Below are 18,607 nucleotides of genomic sequence, written 5' to 3'. Positions count from 1 at the left end.
CAGTTACACAACTAAAAAAAGCCAAAGAAACCACGCATACTGAAATAAGGGAAATATTTTAGCCCTGAATTTGCACTCAGTGAGGAATATCAGTGGTATAAAATGCCTGTTTTCTCATAGATCTGCCTGTTCACAGCTTCCTCCAATTCCTGCAGAAATCCACAGGCAGCAAACGCTTCAGAAATTGTCCTTTCACATCCAAACTGCAGCATCAAATACAGCACATGATCCACCTGTACCAGCTTATGCTTAGATTCACGAGAGGACCTTGCGTGTCATTTGCTGAGCAACCAGGGTTTAAGGATAAAAAAGGACTATTTGGGGCGTTTAAGGCACTGGGGCTTGAAGAGGGGCAAGCGGATCCCATGTAATTTGTCTCAAGCCAGTCCTGCACTGCACATTGAGCTAAGACCTTTAGCAGGGATGAAGCTTTCATTTGCAAATTTAAGTTTTCAGCTCTTGAAATATTCACGCTCCTACTGAACAAATTAAAGACTACTGGTTCTGTTGCTGTAATAGAAACTATTCAGGCTTTACTGGCTTATGCTTGGCTTCAGGTTTCCAAACTCAAGAGCTTCTAAAATCCCTCTCCTTCTGCATTTCTAATGCACATTTAAGCTCACTAGTGCTTTTTGCTATCCAACAGTGCAAGATCCAGAGACCAAGGCAAGGTGCAGACAAAGAAGAGACGACACATCACATCCTCACCCTGCTGCACTGATCCCACCCTGCCTGATTTATAGTACCTGTCCTCACGCTCTAAGTTCTTTACCCCTTTCCCTAAATAAACCCACTCTGCTGAACACCGCCTCTCATTTCCACACAAGCACTGCTGTTTTCAGCTCTTTTGCTACCAAGAACCAACCTGCAGGATGCGGTGGGCAAACCTCATTCCATCTGCTCCAATCTACCTCCCCAGCCTCCAGGATTTTGAGGAGAGTCCACTGTCCCCCTTGCTTGTGCTCTCCATCAGAGTAGCACAGGCCACCACTTCCTTACCCTTATATAAGAAAATTTAGGGTCTCCAACATCCTTGTTCCCCCATCTCCTTTTGCAGACAGCTCACGAGTCCCCATTTCCTGCAGCATCCTACCCCACACACGGGAACCACCAGCCTTTATGTGCCTCAGAAATAACTTTGCATAGACAAGGTACCTTTCTCAAGCCCAAATCACTTCCTCTTATCTGTCCAAAAAGGTCAAGGAAAAGAAATCCCTGCTGTGAGAAGCTGCTCACAGCTGCCCTGCACACCGTCCTACCATCAGCCCGGGTGGTAGGAGAAGTCTTCAAGCCACCGCCTTTGCAGCTCAGCAGGCTCAGGATAACCTCTGCTGGTCACATCCACTCCTCTCCTCTTGTACCTTTTGCTGAGAAGGCAAACACAAAACAGATGTCTTAGTTTTCCTCGCAACACTGAAAACCAAAGCCATTTATTTACTCGCAAAGAACGCACAACACATACATTAGAGAAACAAACAGCAACAACAATGGGAACATCTGCCCGGAGGAAGATTTTCCATCCCTTTGAAGTCATCTTGCGAATAATTTCATAAAGACAGTTTTGCATAGTAAACAGCATCACACGTTGATCGGATAAATGCTGAAGTAGGGTTTGCTGGGACACAAACAAGTTCAAAAGAAATCTAGCTGTAATCTCTTAGGCTGATAGCAAATCCCCCTCATTCCTGCTCCCTTAGTCAACTGCAGAATATAAGGTGGAGAAAACAAGCAGTGTTGGCTTAACATGATCGTCAGCACGGACAGGGCTTTGCTCAGCACATGGTACCCTCCCATTTCTGCCCGGTCTCAAGTTCCACACGCTTCACAGTGCCTCTCAAGCATCATCTCTGCCCACGCTCTGTAGTGCTCATTGCTACCAAGCCACTAGAGATCTTTCTCATGAAGTAATTTAACTTGTAAAACAAATAAAACATCCTCAAGAAACCCAGCACTTGTAGTCACCAGGTATAGCATCCTCCTGTCCCAAGCTCATCTTTCGCACACATGGTGCCCATGGGTCACTTATCATGGTGGGCTGTGCCCCACTTCCACCTAGATGACAAAGCAGGTTTGGAAGCACATCAGCAAAGAGCCCTTGGTTTGAAAACCTCCCTAAAATTCACACCAGGAGAACAGTGCAGAGAAACCAGATGCTAGAGATCTTGCAAAAGATAGAGCAAAGCTTGTTACTGATGCAGCAGAGCATTAAAAGCTTTTAAACAAAGCCTAATGAAACAGCCTCCAGTTTTCACCATATCTCAACAGAAACCTGGTGCAACATCCCTGAGCACCTTTGGAAAAAAAAAAAAAAAATCTACTTTATTTAGATAAAAAGTCTTCTAAGTAATGGCAGGCAGGGAACTGTTCGCCTGCTTCCTGATTAATTTTAGCACCATAAAAATGAAGAAAGAGGGGGGGAACCAAACACAGGCTCAGCTTCTCCAGTGGGAAATCGCAGCACCTGCTGCTGTCACTACAAATCAACTACTGCTGGGATGTTGAGAAATGCACAACTGAGGCCCAAAGAGCTTGGCTACAAGGCTGCAATCCTTCCGGGGAGCTAAAGGGGTGAAAAATGCTTTTCCATCATTATTCACATTCTGCGATTTACTCCCACGTATAACCCCTACAGCAGCAGCTCTGGCCAAAAGGGAGCAAGGAGCAGCAGGAGCTGGGCCAGGCATCCCTCAGGAGGGATAAGGCAGCACCTGGCAGACCTGAAACCCACATCAATGGACTTTGCAGAAGCCAAGGTAAAACGCTGGTTTAGATGGGATTTATCATCTCTCTCTCTAAAAACTAAGGATGACAGTGCAATTCGAGATCATATCAAAAAGCATACATACTGTGTAAGTCCTTAACTCATATTGGAATTTTTATACAAAAGCACGCTCAGTGTATGCTTTCTAGGGCCCTGGCTATCAGCTGTAGCCTCCTCTTGATGGTTGTGTGTTGGTGGAGGCCTCTTCTGCGTCATCAAAAGGCAGGGCAAAGATTTAAAAACTCAGCTTTAGCCATTCCTCACTATACAAGCAAGCGTCTCCTGTCTTGCCCTCAACATGCTCTCAGACTGTCTTAACAAAGAAGATCTGTGATAACCAAGCCGGGGACTTCCCCACTGCTGCTCTCAGATGCTGCCAACTGATAAACCCAGGCACTGAACACGGAAAGCCGATCCCGATCTTTATTGCGTAAAAAGCAACAATCTTTATCTCGGAATAAAATGCGCTCCACAGGCTGGGCTCGGTCATTTCCATCCCTTCCCTCACGTGCACAAGGTGAACTTTGAGACCAGGCCAAGAAGCTGCAAGCCTCCGGGAGGTGCGAGCAGGTCAGGACGCCTGGGTTCAGCCCCACCACCTGCAGCTGGCTGCCCTGCGCACAAAGCCACACCAAGGCTACTGCCTGCAGCAGGACCGTGAGAAGCACTGCCTTTGCAGGACGCTCATTAACTATGAGAGAAGTAAGGCCTACTTAATTCAGGGACAGTTTAAAGAAAAAGAATGTTCGCTCGTTGCTCCATGAGCCTTTTTGGGTGGCGATTCCCAGCACATCCACACCCAGGTGTGCTCTGGCTCACGGCACTGCTGAGGTCTCTGCTTTTACCTTAAGCCACAGGGACAAAGCGGAGAGCAATCTAAAATAGCTCGGTAAGGATATGACAACACAGCCTTCCAGCAACAGGAAACAAGGCTGTTCTTCTTTCACCCGCTTGTTTGGCAGATACCGCATGTGGTTTCTGCTGTTTACTCGCCCTTACGTACACTGATAACAGGCACGCTTGGCTCCTTCAGTGCTCGCTTCCCTCCTGCCCACAGCACACCCCGTGTTGCAGCCCCTCCAGCATTGCTCTGGTGATGCAGGCTGCCACTGTGTGGAAATTCAGCACAGCCTGAGCTTGGAAATTTTACTTCCAGCCAGATGAAAGCCACCCTTGGAGGTGAGCTGCTTTGTTTTTTGTTTTTAAAAACATCTTTAAAGGTAGTACAGCTACTTTCACTGAAGCTGATGGGAATTTATCAGCTATCATAATGGAAAAAAAAAAAAGAAAAAAAAAAAAAGATGTTTGAAAATACAGACGTCTTATCTAGAGCTAAAGTAAGTTTACAAAGACGGAGCCTCACTGAAAAGCTTTCAAGCCTGCAGCAACCACAGAAGATGAGGAATTCATGTTCAAGCCCATGGGCAATTTCAGAAGCAATTCATAGGTCAAAGTCCCTATTTCCAAAGCAATGCAGACTTTGCCTTCTAAGTCACCTCTGAGCTTTTGAGCACTTTCCCCTATAGATGTGTCTCATATGGGCAAGATAGGGCCAGGGAGGTGTCTGCACAACCCTCCAGTGACCCCATCGCTCCAACAGCTCCATCCCCGTGTCCTCAAGCCTTTACCCAAGCAAGGGAAGGGAACTATGGAGGAGGAAACAAAGTCAAGGAGGAAGAGAAAAGGCATTTGTTATCAGCTCCCTGACAGCCGGGAACACGTCACGCCAATTCGTTTTGAATCATGCCTTAGTGCAAGAGAAAGGGAGACAGGCTGGCAGACACAAGGAGCGAGGTCTCTGATTCACCCAGCCAAGGGAAGCAGCACAAGGGACGGTGATGTCCCCTTCCTCACCATGCCCAGGCTGTTCAGAAGCTCACCCCGCACGAACACTGCATAAGGTGAGGACAACGAGCAGCTCCCAGGCAGTGCTGCTCCACCACAAGCACCCCCGGGGCACTGCTGCTCCACCAGCCCCCAGAGCTCCACAACAGCCTTTGGGAAGCTCAGCCAAGTGAAATGCAGGCTCCCTAACCGGCAAGCCTCCTGCACCCATGGGCAGTCCCGAGGCACGCTGCAGTTTGGGATTTTGCAGGCCTGGAACGTGGTGCTTTCATAGGAACAAAGATACACACTTAAGTACCCTGATGCTCGCTTGCTACAAATTGCAGGTGTTACGGGAAAGCTGCCAGCTCAGGGCAGCACACAGGGCTCTGGCTGAAGCAGTACATACTGCTAAGAGTCAGCCTGCCCTATTGCTGTGTCTGGGGACAGGAAATACTGGAGGTGGCTCCAAACCTACAGACTGACCTTCCAATCCGATTGCAGAACTAGGTATGAAGGTCAAGGCAGGGAAGAAAGCAGCTGAAATACCTGGCACCCACAATTAACCTGTGGCTCACTGGCAGAGCCACAGCAGCTGCGCACGGTCCCTCGCACGCTGTCCCGACCTGGGATAACATGTGACAGCCCCATGCCAACACGGGCACGGCTGGGAGCTCAGCAGAGAGGCGGCCGCAGCACCACCACCACATCACCGCACCCACGTTTAATTAACACATCCATCACTGGTGGAAGATACAAAGGACTGTTAAAAGACATTGTCATAAATGTCAGTGCCGCCCCGTCCTCAGTCTCTGCTCCTCCTGCAGGCACCAGCAGCGCGCAGCCCCACAGGGCAGACCCCGTAACCTGTCACACAGGGCGACACAGACAGTCCTCCAGCAGCTTACCCTGCCTTAAGAGTTTACCTCACCCAGTTCTCAAGCTGGCTATAATTACACACAGGCCCACAGCTAACAGACAATAAAAGGAGGAGATACAACAGGAATCACAAAGCCATCTGCCCAAGGTGCTTTCCACTCCTTTCCCTCGCCTTTCTGCAGGAGACTCACCCAGCCAGCTCACACCGACGTGGGACACATGGCAGAAGTATATCCTCAAGGAGCATTTGCTATTTTACAGTAAACCAGTAGCATGAGGCGAACGTAAGCTTGTTATTAGCTAAGAGCAGAATCTGGGCCATCTGATGTTTAAAACTTACTTCTTAATTCAGCTGTGGCTGGTAAAAGCGCAATTCTGAAAAAATGTGTGAATTCAAATCACCGGTTCCCCATCTAAGCCATCACTTTCTACTGCAGTGCAGTTAATTAAATGGTTCTCTTTACAAATCCACTTTCCCCAGATTGCTTGTCTGAAGTCTCATCAGCCAAATTAATATGATGCATATAGAGCACTTAACCCTTCAGAGGGCCCAGCTTTAACAAAAGCACAGGTTTTCCTGGAGCCGAAGCATTCCTCTAACCAATTCAGCAGGCAGATCCAGCACACAAAAACCAACCTGGTGTTACAGAACAGCCGCAGGAGAATCACCCTACACCACATCCCACAGTACCTCCAAGTCTCCAGAATAACCACATAACATGAAGGAGACTGCAACAAGCCCTCAGTTCAGTAACGGAGGAGTCTGAGTCAGAGCCACAGAACCCTCCTGGAGCAGCCGCCACCGGCCCTGCTTGCTGCAGGAGCCAAAGCACATCCAAGAGGTGGGAGCACGCCGAACCCCGAAACACACGCCTGGCTGCCCAAGCAGACGCCCAGCTTCTGAGAAGCATCTCCTTTACTTGGGTTATGCTAACAGATCGCTCTTCTCCTGGTAGCATCAACCACCAGCCAAGTTGAAGCTAGAGAGGCTCAAGCAAGCCTCCTGTCACTGCTGCGGGCCCTGGACCTTCCGTACAATGCTATGAGTTATCACAGATTCAGAGGTCACATTTCAACAGAACATGAAATACATTGCAAAAACATCAACTTCAACTACAAACACCAGCTTCTGGAAGAAAATCCCATCTCAAAAGTCTCCCCTCATTACCAGCAGTATCTAAAAATGCTCTCATTTGCAATAAACAGCTTCATTTAAATGCTTATACCAGCATCCCATAAACACATACATAGCTTTGCCTAAGCATTGCTTGGCTTTCCACATCAACATACACAGATTACAGATAGTGCTTGGTTACAAGTCAGTGTTAATTCAGCAGTTCATGAAGTTAAAATAGCAGCTCTAGCTCTCCACACCAAAGTCCTGCAGCTCCACTCCCAAGGCACCTTGCCCCATGGGTGAGGAAACCTTGTGATCAACAGGAACCCCAAAGCAAACACAGAATGTACATCGAAGAGTTTGATCCGTCGCTACCATCCCCAAAATGGATGGGAGCGGCACGCTGACCAAAGCAAACACACATTAGTAAAAGTTAGTTGGCACTCAAGGCTAGAGAAGCAAAAAAAGGTGAACAACAAAACTATCTCCTTTTACATTACAATTCAGTTCAACCTTTTAAACCCCCTTACCTGTTTCAGGGATTTACACAGCTCTTTGCCCCAGGAACAGAGACACCTCGCGGAGCACAACCACGGCATCCTTTTGCTGGAAGGCACCTGCAGCCTAGCAGTGATCCTGCATGGCTGCAGGACAGCACTAGGTTCGTTATCCACAGGAGGTTAAAGTATGTCAAGGCAACCAGGGCAAGCTTGCATTTCAAGGTGTCTTCATCTGCATGTCACATTAACTCTAACAGACCGGCAAGCATAACACAAGAGGTGTCTGAAGCCAATGATGCCGCAGTGTTAGCTTCCTCTTCGTCTCAGCGGTTGTCAAATGTGCCCCGAAGTCTCCTGCAGCGAACATGGAGTTGAGCTCCTGCACTGGAACAGCCTTCCACAGCTCAGGAGCCCCCATACAGGAGAAGGCAGGACTACAGCACACAACATTGTCAGGATGCCTCCATTTTTTCCTCTCACCATCTGTACTACACATTGTGGTGACTGCAAGCAAACATGCAGCCGTACCTGGGACGCGATCAGGGTGCATGCACATCCGAGGCATGTGGAACATTTGCTTCAAAACCGGTCAAAATAAGGCACTGACACCAACGCAAAGGTTTTAAATTACCAACTCTAGCTCTCAGGAACTCTTCATCCATTCAGAACTAAACCCAGCACTGCATAACTGCTGAAAAGCCCCTGGAGATGGAGGAGCGCCTCGTGTATGTCAGGAAAGGCTTTATTAACAGCATTTAAACACTCTTAAGGACTCATTTCGCTTTTTCTTTTGGCAATTTGGTGCAAAGGTTTACGTGCAAGATTCAAAGCAATTTCAAACTTTTTCTTCAAACTTAAAAAAAAAATCAAAACTAAAGCCAAACAAGTTGGGTGAACAAAATAAATCAGAAACATAAAATTCAGGAACTCCAGCTCGTCGAAGCCCCAGACTTGTACACCGTTCTGAGATGCAGGGTGGTGCTTCCCTGCTTCTTGCATGCCAGCATCAGCACCGCTTCCTCGTAAGGATGAGGAGTAAAGCAGCAAGTGACCCCCTTCACCGCAAACCAAGGGGGTGCCACAGCCAGACAATCAACTAGATTCTTCAGATTTGGTAAAACACGCTGGTCAACGCGAAAGTGCCAGTCTCCCTGCTTCTTGCTCAAGACCCGCAACTATCATTGAGCAGTAGCAGCAGCAAGTACCCCTCTGCTGCAAACAAAGGGGTCAAACGTTTGTCGTCAATTCACTTCCAGGCAGAAAAACCATTTTCCTCAAAAGAAACAATTTATTTAGAATGAAACAAAATCAGCTCAACTGTGAGCGCATGTTTGAGTGACAGCTACTTTTAAGCTGTGTGAGCCATAAAAAGGGTATTCCTTTACTTTTCCAGCAATCTTGTGTACACAGCACAAAGCAAAGAGGTCATTTTTTTTCCACTTAAAACACGGGCATTGGCATCACAATAGCAGATACACAACTTTTTTTTTTTTTTTTTTTTAAAGCTGCCATTTTAGTAAAATGCACAAATACTAAACAGATAAGCTTTCTTCCATCAAGAGGCCCATGTAAATTCCACACAAGCCACAGCTTCTCTTCCCAAAGGTCCATTAGAGCTTGGTATCCCACGTGGTTGTCTTCTGCAGTCCACCAGTTTTGCTTGCAGGAGGAAAGAAAATGTTATTTCAATACAAATGTATACGACAGATTTTCGCCTCCCAACGTTATACCACCCATGGGCATGAAACCTTGCAATGAAGTCACCTTCTATGTATAGATGCATAACAAGTAGTGCAGGGCTTGTTTTTGCACCGAGGTTAAACTAGGCTTACAGTATTGATGGTTATTCAACTTTCAGCAACAGTTAATGGGACATGTCAAAATAATTAACCATGAGAAAAATCAACGGAATTTTTGACAATTCAGTTGACTTTCCTCAAAGAACATTTCCCGAAGGCAACTTATCAACAGAAATGTGAAATGTAGTGTTCACAAGTTTCTCTTTTGTTATTATTTTGCTGCATAATTCCAACAGCAGGCAATTCCAATATTAAAGAGGGCAAATCAAAGACACACCTAATATCATTTAAAACTGTTACTATTCAAGTAATATTTCTCATCCATAATTTTAACACAAAACTGCAGGAAGTTGCATATTCAATTAACCATTCAGTTAATTCTACAATACAGTCTGCTTTAAGCCCGATATAAAAATCATCTCATCATTCCTTTTATAACTCATTGGAATACCTGTCCTTCGGTGCTATCTGCAGAAAGTTGTTAGAAAAAGGGGAGACAAGGGGGAAAGAACCCCAAAAACTCTGTAATTGTAGCATGGCAACGATTTCCTCCACTCTTTTTTCTGTTCAACAGGCGTACAGCAGACTCCCCACGAGTACTGCCCTCAGCACTGTTTGTCTTAAAAGCCAGGAACTACAATTTTCCAAGCCATTTTCCCTGAGTCCTCAGAGTTTTTGAACCTGTCTTCACAATTTACATTGGTTCCTCCTTCCCATTAATACTTAAGGCCTTTCACCTCAGTTACCATCAACTAGATCGTTCCACTGCCAACGCAGGAAGCCTAAACTCTCTTCTCCACCCTCCACAGGAGGTTGAGCAAGTTGTCACCAAAGTATTTCAGACTTTTGACAGCCATATAAAAAAATAGGGTTAAGATTTGCCTGGCACATAAATCGCTTCTCCCTCTGCAATGCTTAAAAGGCTGCACCAGGAGTCATAAGCCAGGAGTCTAAAACCTCCAGAGCTGATGGTAACCTCAGCGCTCGTGCTGCACTCCCAGTCCACAGCAGACCATGCATAGACCGGAGCAAACAAAGCCACTGGCTAGCACCCAAGGAAGTTGCGTAAAGTTTCCAATTAAAAAAAAAATAATTAAATAAAATCTTAAACAAAAGTATGAGTCATTTGAGGTTCTTTCCCCAAAGCATAAAGCACAGCTACAAAATGATTCAGGAAAAGGACATCCTTTTTCCACATTAATTCAACAAACTAACTCATGAAATATAGGAACATCAGCTGCACATAAAGTTTGAAGAAATACTGAGCTCTGACTAGAGCAACATAATGCCAAATACGACAAGAGAGCTGAATTCTGCTACATCCGTTTTGCTCTATACACAAGTGATATTACAGATGGACTTCTACTTGCGCTCAGCCCTGGCCAAGGTGACTTTTAGTGGGCAGCTACTCCAATGGTGCACACTTCAGAGCTTAAGAGAACAGCACAGCCACCAAAGCTGTACCAGACATGATGGCAGCACGTGGCCAAGTGCCGGCAAAAAATATTGCCAGTCAGCTATGTTTTGACATTAAATACCCTCAAAGGGTGTTAAAATCCTTGCTTACAAAACAAGAGCAGCAACCACATATAAACCAGATTTAAAGAAGCAGGTACTCCGTTCAGTAAGAAACCAGAAAACCTGGAGTCAAATACAGCCTTGCCTGTTCCTTATTGCCCTCCAGTGCAGAGAACTTTGACTTACAAAAGCCAGTGGCAGGTACAACCACTGTTATTTTATGCGGAAAAAGGAAGTGCACCCAAGATGCTCCTCCTGAAAGGGATCCCACACCACCCCAATTAGCTGTCAAGAGTTTGCTTTGACAAGCTGTGTTGACCCCAAGTTTCACGGGCTTTAAAAACAGGTGTCTGCTGTGTATCAGCATAACAAACACTGTGCTTCACAAGTTGAAGTGGTGGACACAAATGATGTCAGTGCTTCTTTTTTGGTGTTGGACAGGTTTGAATTCCCAGCAGTTCAAGTTTCTTTCCTTTAAAACTCTGCGCTTGCAAGTGACTCACGTCAGATGCCACTAGAGAACTCGCTCTAAATGCAAGAAGCTCTTAGAGCAAGTTAGCAGCAGTGTTGATTACATGCAAACACACAACAGACACCTGCAAGAATTAAGACAGACATTCTTTGCAGTAAGTGGTAAATATGCTGTATCTTCTCAAACACAGTTATTTGCATTATTGGTGTCATTTCAAGAAATCCTCATTGTTAATAGCAAGATGAACAGCTGATTTCTGCCATCTAAATCTACTACATTCACGTGGAAGGACAACAATCCAGAAATCCTGGATTTCACCCTCAAACACTTAAGAGCATTAAATGAGGCTTGTATGTTTCCACTTTAAAAGAAAAGTAGCTCTAAAACCAAAATTTGTTTTCAAGATATGCTGCCGCATTCGAGTTCTCAGTTCACTGCGATGCCTGGGACACAACATCTACTCTTTCTGCTCTGAAAAAGGAAATCACACCTCACAGAAACGAGAGCACTCTCTGAAGAGAGGCTCTGTAAAGTGGCATTACAGAAATTCACCTCTCTGTGACAGCAAATCTCGAACAAGTACTGTCAAACTTGACAACTTCTGTATCCACAGAATACATTCAGTGCCTCTCATCCTTCAGGTACTACTGGCAACCCATCCCACATCTGAATTTGATTTTTGTGTCATCTAAGTTGAAACAGAAATCAACTTGCCCCACAGCAATTACCCAGGGGATGCATCGGAGGATCAATGGAGTGAAGCAGCATTGTGTTTACATTGTCCATCTCTTAAAATGTGGCTAAGTGCAAGATTACATTCTGGCTTTAAGCGCAAGATTATATTTTAGGGCCTTTATATGGATACAGTCAGATTTACACTTCAGTTTAGAAGCTAGCTGCAATAGCCTTGCAGTTGTTAAACAGTACGAGAGATTTGGATCCCTTACAGAAAATGAACGACTTACTTTGGGAAAAAGGCAAACTGCTTCCTCCTAGAATAACATGAAAAAGAACTCTCACCTCAGCATCCCAAACTACTTTTAAACTTCCCCAAGATGCTGAAAACACCTTGCTCCAGATTATCACAGAACTATAAACCTCATGTAATGCCCACTGTACTGTACCTGAAAAGTCTCTAGCAGACAGCAGTTCCTTGCTATTAACAAAAAGGTAAAATGATAATGAGAACTTTTATGTAATTAAATTATTACAGAATTAAAACCATCTCTGGAGAGAAGCACACTTGCTCAGAGTTTGCACTGTGGAACCAGACCCCACTGTACCTGCAACTCTTTGAAAAAGGCAGTAAAAACAAAAAACCACAATATAACTAAAGTTATTCTTAAAGCACCTCCTTGTTTCTTGCATACCAGAGTAAGCACAAGACATTCATGGTTTGTAACAAAGTCCTCAGCAATTTACCAAACATTGTCACTGCTACAAACCCAAAGTGCATATATGGGATACAACAGAACTCAGAGAAATAGGAGAAATACACCTGTTAAAAAAGCATACCTTCAGTGCATGCATTTTGTGGGGCTGGATGAAATTATCAAACACCCAATAAAGGAATTCATGTTCTGCAGTGTACCCAAGAGCAGGTGCTGGTCACCTGAAAGAAATCAACCTCGAGCCATGCAACTCAAAGGGAAACCATTCAGGCTCCTGAGGAAAGGGATCATGCGTGCCAAAGGGCCGCTGGCCTGAGGCCGTCACAGAATTTCAGTGACTCAAAAATGAGTTGACACCAGTCCTAGCAGGGATGTGGTTTTCCATTTAAAATACTGAGTGCTTTAAATCTGGTCTTTCAGGTTTGTAACTCTAGAGAATGAGCTATTGAACTTGCTTTAAAATACATGAAATGAAAAAAGGACACGAATCAAAATTACAAAGTTGGGAGTTTGTTCTTCCACCCCCACCCCCCGTTTTTTTATTTTTTTTTCTTTTTTTTTTTTTTTTTTTTTTTTTGTAAATCAAAGCAGGCCTAGCCTCCCAGCTATCCCCATGGATAAGGGATTCTCAAAACATCCTATTCACACTAATGGCTAACCAACCTTTCTGGCTTCTAACTTTATAGAAAAATGTAGTAACAGAAAAACGGGCAGGGAAAGTCACCTACAAACAAAGATCTAATTAAAAATAATGACAGGGCTGGCTAAGGCTGTATCCCATAGCACCTGGCACACGCTGGAGGGGCTGTGTGGAGGAGTAGGCAGGGTTGGGTACAGAACACGAGGGCCTTAGGATGCCCCACGGACAATGATCATGACCAGATAGTCATCCTCTGATTTGGCCAGTGCCTTGGCCGTGGAGTCCAGGAACTGCTGGGAGAAGTCGCAGGGTGGAAAGGCGTGCAGGACCCCGCTGTTCTCCTTGTCTTTGTTACCCCCCACAGGGAGGCTGATCACCCCAGCAGCCTGCTTTTGCTTTAGATAGGACACCAGATTCCTGAGTGGCCTCTGGGTGGAGGTTGTAGCGGCCTCGCTAGCTCCAGTTGCGGAGCGGTTGTCTGATGTGCCAGGCACAGCCAAAAGGATGGCATAACCATTGGGGCCCGCCACTTTGATGCGGCGGTTCACCTCATCCAGCTTGGGCTGGTCTAGACGAAGACGCTGGGTGATCTTGAGCTGAGCTACTTTCCCCCCAGTAGCTCCTTCCACTAGGAGACTGCTGGCAACTCCGAGGTCCCCCTGAAGCAGATGCATATTGGACGGGAAATTGCTGTTCTTCAGCAGAAGCATCCCCTGCCAAGCCAAGCACAGCTTGGAGGCTCCCCCAGCCTGCGACGCTCCATCCTGCTGCTGTTTCTGAGGTGGAGGTTTGAGCCGGGAGCCTCCGCCACCTCCTTCTGTAGCACGTTCATCCTTTTTGGCTGGACTTTTGCACTCCTGTGCGGCGGCTGCTGCAGAAGCACGATGCTTCCGCTCCCTTTCAGCGGAATTCTTGCGGTCGCGCTTTTCATTCTGGCCCCGCTCCAGGCTGCCCCTGCGCGACTCCCGAATGGGTGAGGGCCGCTCCAACAGGAGCAAGCGGGAGGACGAGCGCTCTGGGTCACTGCTGTAACGCTCCCTCCCTCCAAGGAGCTCTGGGCTGCGGTCTGGGGGGGAGGTGGTGGCCAAACAGTGACGCTTTCGGGAGGAAGAGGAGCGCTCACTGTCTGGAGAGCGGTCCAAGTGTCGGCCTCCATCCTCTGCCAGCCTCCGTTTTCTAGGCTGCTCCCTACTGCTACTGCCCAACTCCCGCTCCCCTCGGTCCCGCTCCAAGGACCAACCATCCCGACGCCGTTCTAGGCTTTCCAGCGGGTCATAGGCAGCTGCCCGGTTACTCCTATCCCGTACAGGGGGCGGGGGTGGCACCCACTCTGTTTCGGGATAAAGGTCTCTGTCACGGTCTCTGTAGAGTAACGGTGGCGTCCTGTCCCGGGCCCCCCGGAGGGGATCAGGTGGGGCCCCCCGGTGAGCCCCAAAAGCAGCTGCCTCTGCCACTAGCTCGTAATGAGCAGGGGGTGGCAAGGGCAGAGGCTGCAGGTAGGGCTGCTGGTACCGATGCTCAGTATCCGCAAAGTCTACGCGGAGCCGGCGATCCGGCCCACCCAAGGGAAAGCCTCGCATGTGGGCACAGGCCGCCTGCGCCGCATCCAAGCTCTCGTACTGGATGTAGGCCCACGAGTCACCTTTGCGGTAATCAATAGTGCGAATGGTGCCAAAACGATCAAACTCCCTGGCCAGGGCGGCAAGGGGCACCCAGGGCCCAAGGCCACCCACCCAAAGCCTGGTAGTTGGAGTGGCTTTACCATACCCAATCTTGATGGGGTTGCGCAGAAGCACCTTTCCTGACATGGCCAGCTTGGCCCGGTGTGCCATGTCCAGATTTTCAAATTTAAGAAAACCGTACGTGCTGGTTTGCCCACGACCCGGTCTTTTGATGTCCACCTCAGTGATGACCCCAAAACGGTCAAAGGCTCGGCGTAAATCTGTCTCGCTCACAGTGATGTCCAGGTTGCCCAGAAACAAAGTGCGGTTGGCTCTCTGGTCGTCCTCCGGGCTGATCTCCTCCTCACTGGCGGCTCCAGCGCCCCCACCTCCTCCACGGAAGCCCCCAGCAGCCGCCACACCAGCCACCCGCTCCAGCCCATAGGCAGGCCGCACTCGTGCTTCATAGAAGCCCCCGTAGTCCCTCTCCCTTTCCAGCTCCCTGGGCAGAGGGGGCGGAGGCGGCAAGCGGCCAAGGGCGAGCTGCTGCAGCCGGTAGTCTCGATAACCCAGGGCCCCACCGCTGCCGGCGGGGGACAAAGCCCGCTGCGTCGCCCCGGCCGGGGGGTGCCGCACAGCCGCCGCCGCTGCCGCCGCGACTCCCACAGCCGCCGTGCCGTAAGGCGACTCCTTGTCCAGCAGCGCCGGGGAGCGGCTGCCACGCCGCCGGCTGCTCCCTCCGCCGCTCCCCACGTAGACGGCCTCGATCTTCAGCGGGCGGTCGTAGAGCACGAGGCGGCCGCGGGCGTGCTTGGCGGCGCGGGCGTCCTCGGGCCTGCGGAAGTTGACGAAGGCCACCCGCTCGTCGGCGGTGCCGGTGCCAGGCGGCAGGCGGCTGATTTTGACGCTCACGTCGCCGAAGCGCTTGAACTCGTGGAAGAGCCCGTCCTCCACCGCCTCGTCGCTCAGCGCCGAGCCCAGCTCGCTGATCTTCAGCGTCTTGTACTCCCCGCCGCCGCCCGACTCCGAGGACGGGGCCGCCGCCGCCGCCGGGGCCCGGGACTCCCCCCCGCCGCCCCGGCTGCCGCCGCTCCGCGACGCCTCCGCGGCTTTGCCTCCGCCGTAGCCGTGCCGCCCGCCCCCGCCGCCCGCCGCCGCCGCCGCCGCCCCGGCTTCGTACTCGCGGCTGCCGGCGCGGGCGGCCTTGTCCGGGTGCGGGCCGCGCCGGCCGCTGGTGCTGTCGGCGGAGGCCGCCGCCGCCTTCCCGCCGCCGCCGCCGCCGTTGGAGCCGCCGGAGCCGCTCGGCTTCTTGCCGCTCCGCTCGCTGCGCGCCGCCGCCGCCGAGGAGGAGGAGGACGCCGAGTCCTCGCCGCCGCCCCGCGACCGCTTGGCCTTGGCGGGCGAGCGCTCCTTGCCCTTCATGGCGGCGGGCGGCGGCGGGGCCCCCCCTGCGCCCCGGCGGCCTCCCCCACTGCCCGCCCGCCGCGCTCACGCACCCGCCGCCATCTTGGAAGCCGCGGCGGCCGCCGGCCCCGCCCCCTCGGCGCCCATTGGCCGCCTGGCCCCGGCCCGCGGCCCTTGTTGGCCGCCTCGGGCCCGCCGAGCGGAAGACCCGCCCGTTCCCGCGCTCTCCTCCTCGCGATTGGCTCGGGGAGCTGTCCGTCTGCGGGCCGGCCTCCCGCGCCCGCGAGGAGGGGGCGGGAGGAGCCCTACCCGCACCCCGCCCCGCCCCGCCCCGCCCGCTCACTGGACGATTAGAAAGGGAGCGGCCCTCTGATTGGGCGCCCGGACCTGTCAATAGCGGCTGCCGGGCGGTGAGGGGACCTCCTCTGCTCGCCGGCCATTGGGCGAACGGATCTCTTCCTTCTGATTGGCTTTTTTGCCTGCCAGTTGTAGCGGTCCCGCTGCGGCCCCGCCCCGCCACTCCCCATTGGTCCACTCGCCCAGACGCGGGTTCCCGTCGTCCCTCTCCAGTTCTCGCGAGCAGCGCTCTAACCGCCCCTTTACCCCATTGGCCTCCGCTAAACCGGCCCGCGCTGCTCTGATTGGCCGAACGCTGCGCCGCTCCCGAAGAAGCGCGGGCTGCGGCTCACGCCCCGCCCTTCGTTTACCATTGGGCGAGAAAACCTCCTCGGGCATCCGATTGGGCGCGGCAAGAGAGCTTGCGGATAGGCTAGGCGGCGGTCAGTCAGGCGCTCTCAGGCTCTGATTGGTCTTTGCTCGGAGGGGGGCGGGATCCCGGCAGGAGGGCTCGGCAGGCGCCGGGCGGGGCGGCTCCGTGCGCCCGCAGCGCTGGGGCCTCGCGGGGCCGCCGGGGACAGCGGGGCCGGGCCTGGTTCCCGCGGGCCGCGCGCAGCAGGAGGGGGCTGAGGGCGGGAGGAAGGCTCCGGCTGCGGCCCCCCGCAGGGGCTGGGAGCCGCTGGGAGCCCCGTGTCGGGGGGAGGCGGCCCCCCGGGGCAGCGGCAGCGCCGCTCCTCGCCGCTGGGGCGGGCGGGCCCCTCTTTGCCGTCCCCACGCCGAGTGCGGGGCGGGAGCGAAAAGGCCCCGAAGGGGGAGGCAGCCGCGGCAGAGCGGCCCTGCTGCCGGCCGCGGGAACGCTGCCTGCGTGCCGCTGCGCCGAGAGCCAGCCCCGCACCCCCGTTTAGCGTTCCCTGTGACCCTCCTCGTGCCGTGCTGGGGCATTATCCCTGCTGGCCACTGCCATCAGACCTCGCTTGGCAATGCAGACGTGTCAGAGGAACAGAACCCCACAAGGACGCTGCAGGGGGAAGAGCTGCATTTAACCCAACGAGGCTATGCCCCCCCCCCTGCCCCCCCAGCCATGTTTTGTAATCACAGTAAGTGGTTTGAAATGAGAGCAGAAAGCACAATGTTCCCTTGCGCTGCCTCTGACTGAGATGTCCCTGCAGCTGTGCCACCCGTGGAAATCAGATCTCTCCCCAGGAACGTCTTAATCTAACAGAGGGAGAATCGAATCAGACTTTTTAATAGCAGTCCATTAGGCTGCATTTCTCCCTGTCACCTCATCTCCTTCTGTCAGAGATGGTACACAGAGGCTCCCAAAACCGTGGGTGGGTTTTGAATGGTGGGTAAATAGCTGATATCTAAATATAGACCTAGGAGTGAAAGAAATTGTGTTTGAAATGTATGTTGAGCTTTAAAAACCAAGTTCCTCCTATGTAACAACACTGAGTTAACCTAACAGGCGTATTGGAGACAGACCCACAATGATACGGGAGATAGCTCATGTGGATATAATTATTGTAGACTGTATGGGAGACAGACACAATTATGTGGATGTGGGCAGCCAGATGAAGTGATACAAAGGTATGTGAGGGAGGGGTAGCACCACAGGCACAGAAGAGCAGTGGGTGAGTGAGACACAGAGAATGGGCCAGGAGCCTGGCAGACAGGCTTATCGCAACTGCTGCTCATCTGATCCGTGCAGCTTTCCTGGGGAGACACATGAGAAGGATAAAACACGGCCACTTTTTTTCCGATAGAAAAATCACTGTTCTGTCAGGGTGTTACCGTTTTACAGAAATGCCTCGCTTCCAAGGCCGGTGTTGCTGGAAAGGATTCTGGAGCCTGGGGTAGGATTGCCTCAGGAAGGAGACCTTGTCTGGCACAGCATGCTTTGGGGAACAGATTATCACAGTTTGAAATAAAAAGAAGCATCACCTTGTTTTGGAACAGACGCACCCATGTTCCATGCAGGTACCCTCCCTGCCAGTACCTCTCCCGTGCATCCCATGGCGTCTGTCAGAGCAGAGGAAGCACTCCTTGGCCAGTCACAATAAAAAATACGGGGAAAATCTTATATTGACATATTTCAGCTGCACCTTTGAGGCTACATCTGGTAAAACCTGGCACAGCTCCACAGGCTTGAGAGGAAATGCATCACTTTAAACAACTAGCGATAGAGACTTCTATCTGCTGAGGTTCTAACTGTTTCCTTGTGGTGCCTCAGGTTGCGAGCGAAACCCAAATTAAAATTCCACAGCTGATAAGTCACAGTTTAAGAGACACCTTGGAGGAGCACTGG

At 50.8% G+C, this 18,607-nt stretch overlaps 1 protein-coding gene across 1 annotated transcript; it reads right to left on the bottom strand.

Moving 5' to 3' along the window:
* Positions 1-8,349: 8,349 nt before the first annotated feature.
* On the bottom strand, positions 8,350-15,987 carry RBM15 (RNA binding motif protein 15). The gene has a single exon (XM_032203180.1). The coding sequence runs from the start codon at positions 15,982-15,984 to the stop codon at positions 13,111-13,113; it is 2,874 nt and encodes a 957-aa protein (XP_032059071.1). The 5' UTR covers positions 15,985-15,987; the 3' UTR covers positions 8,350-13,110.
* Between the last annotated feature and the right edge of the window lie 2,620 nt (positions 15,988-18,607).

Source organism: Aythya fuligula, chromosome 25, assembly GCF_009819795.1.
Source record: "Aythya fuligula isolate bAytFul2 chromosome 25, bAytFul2.pri, whole genome shotgun sequence".
Lineage (NCBI taxonomy): Eukaryota > Metazoa > Chordata > Aves > Anseriformes > Anatidae > Aythya > Aythya fuligula.
The sequence above is the reverse complement of the archived record's forward strand: the minus strand, read 5'-3'. Positions and strand labels throughout refer to the sequence as shown.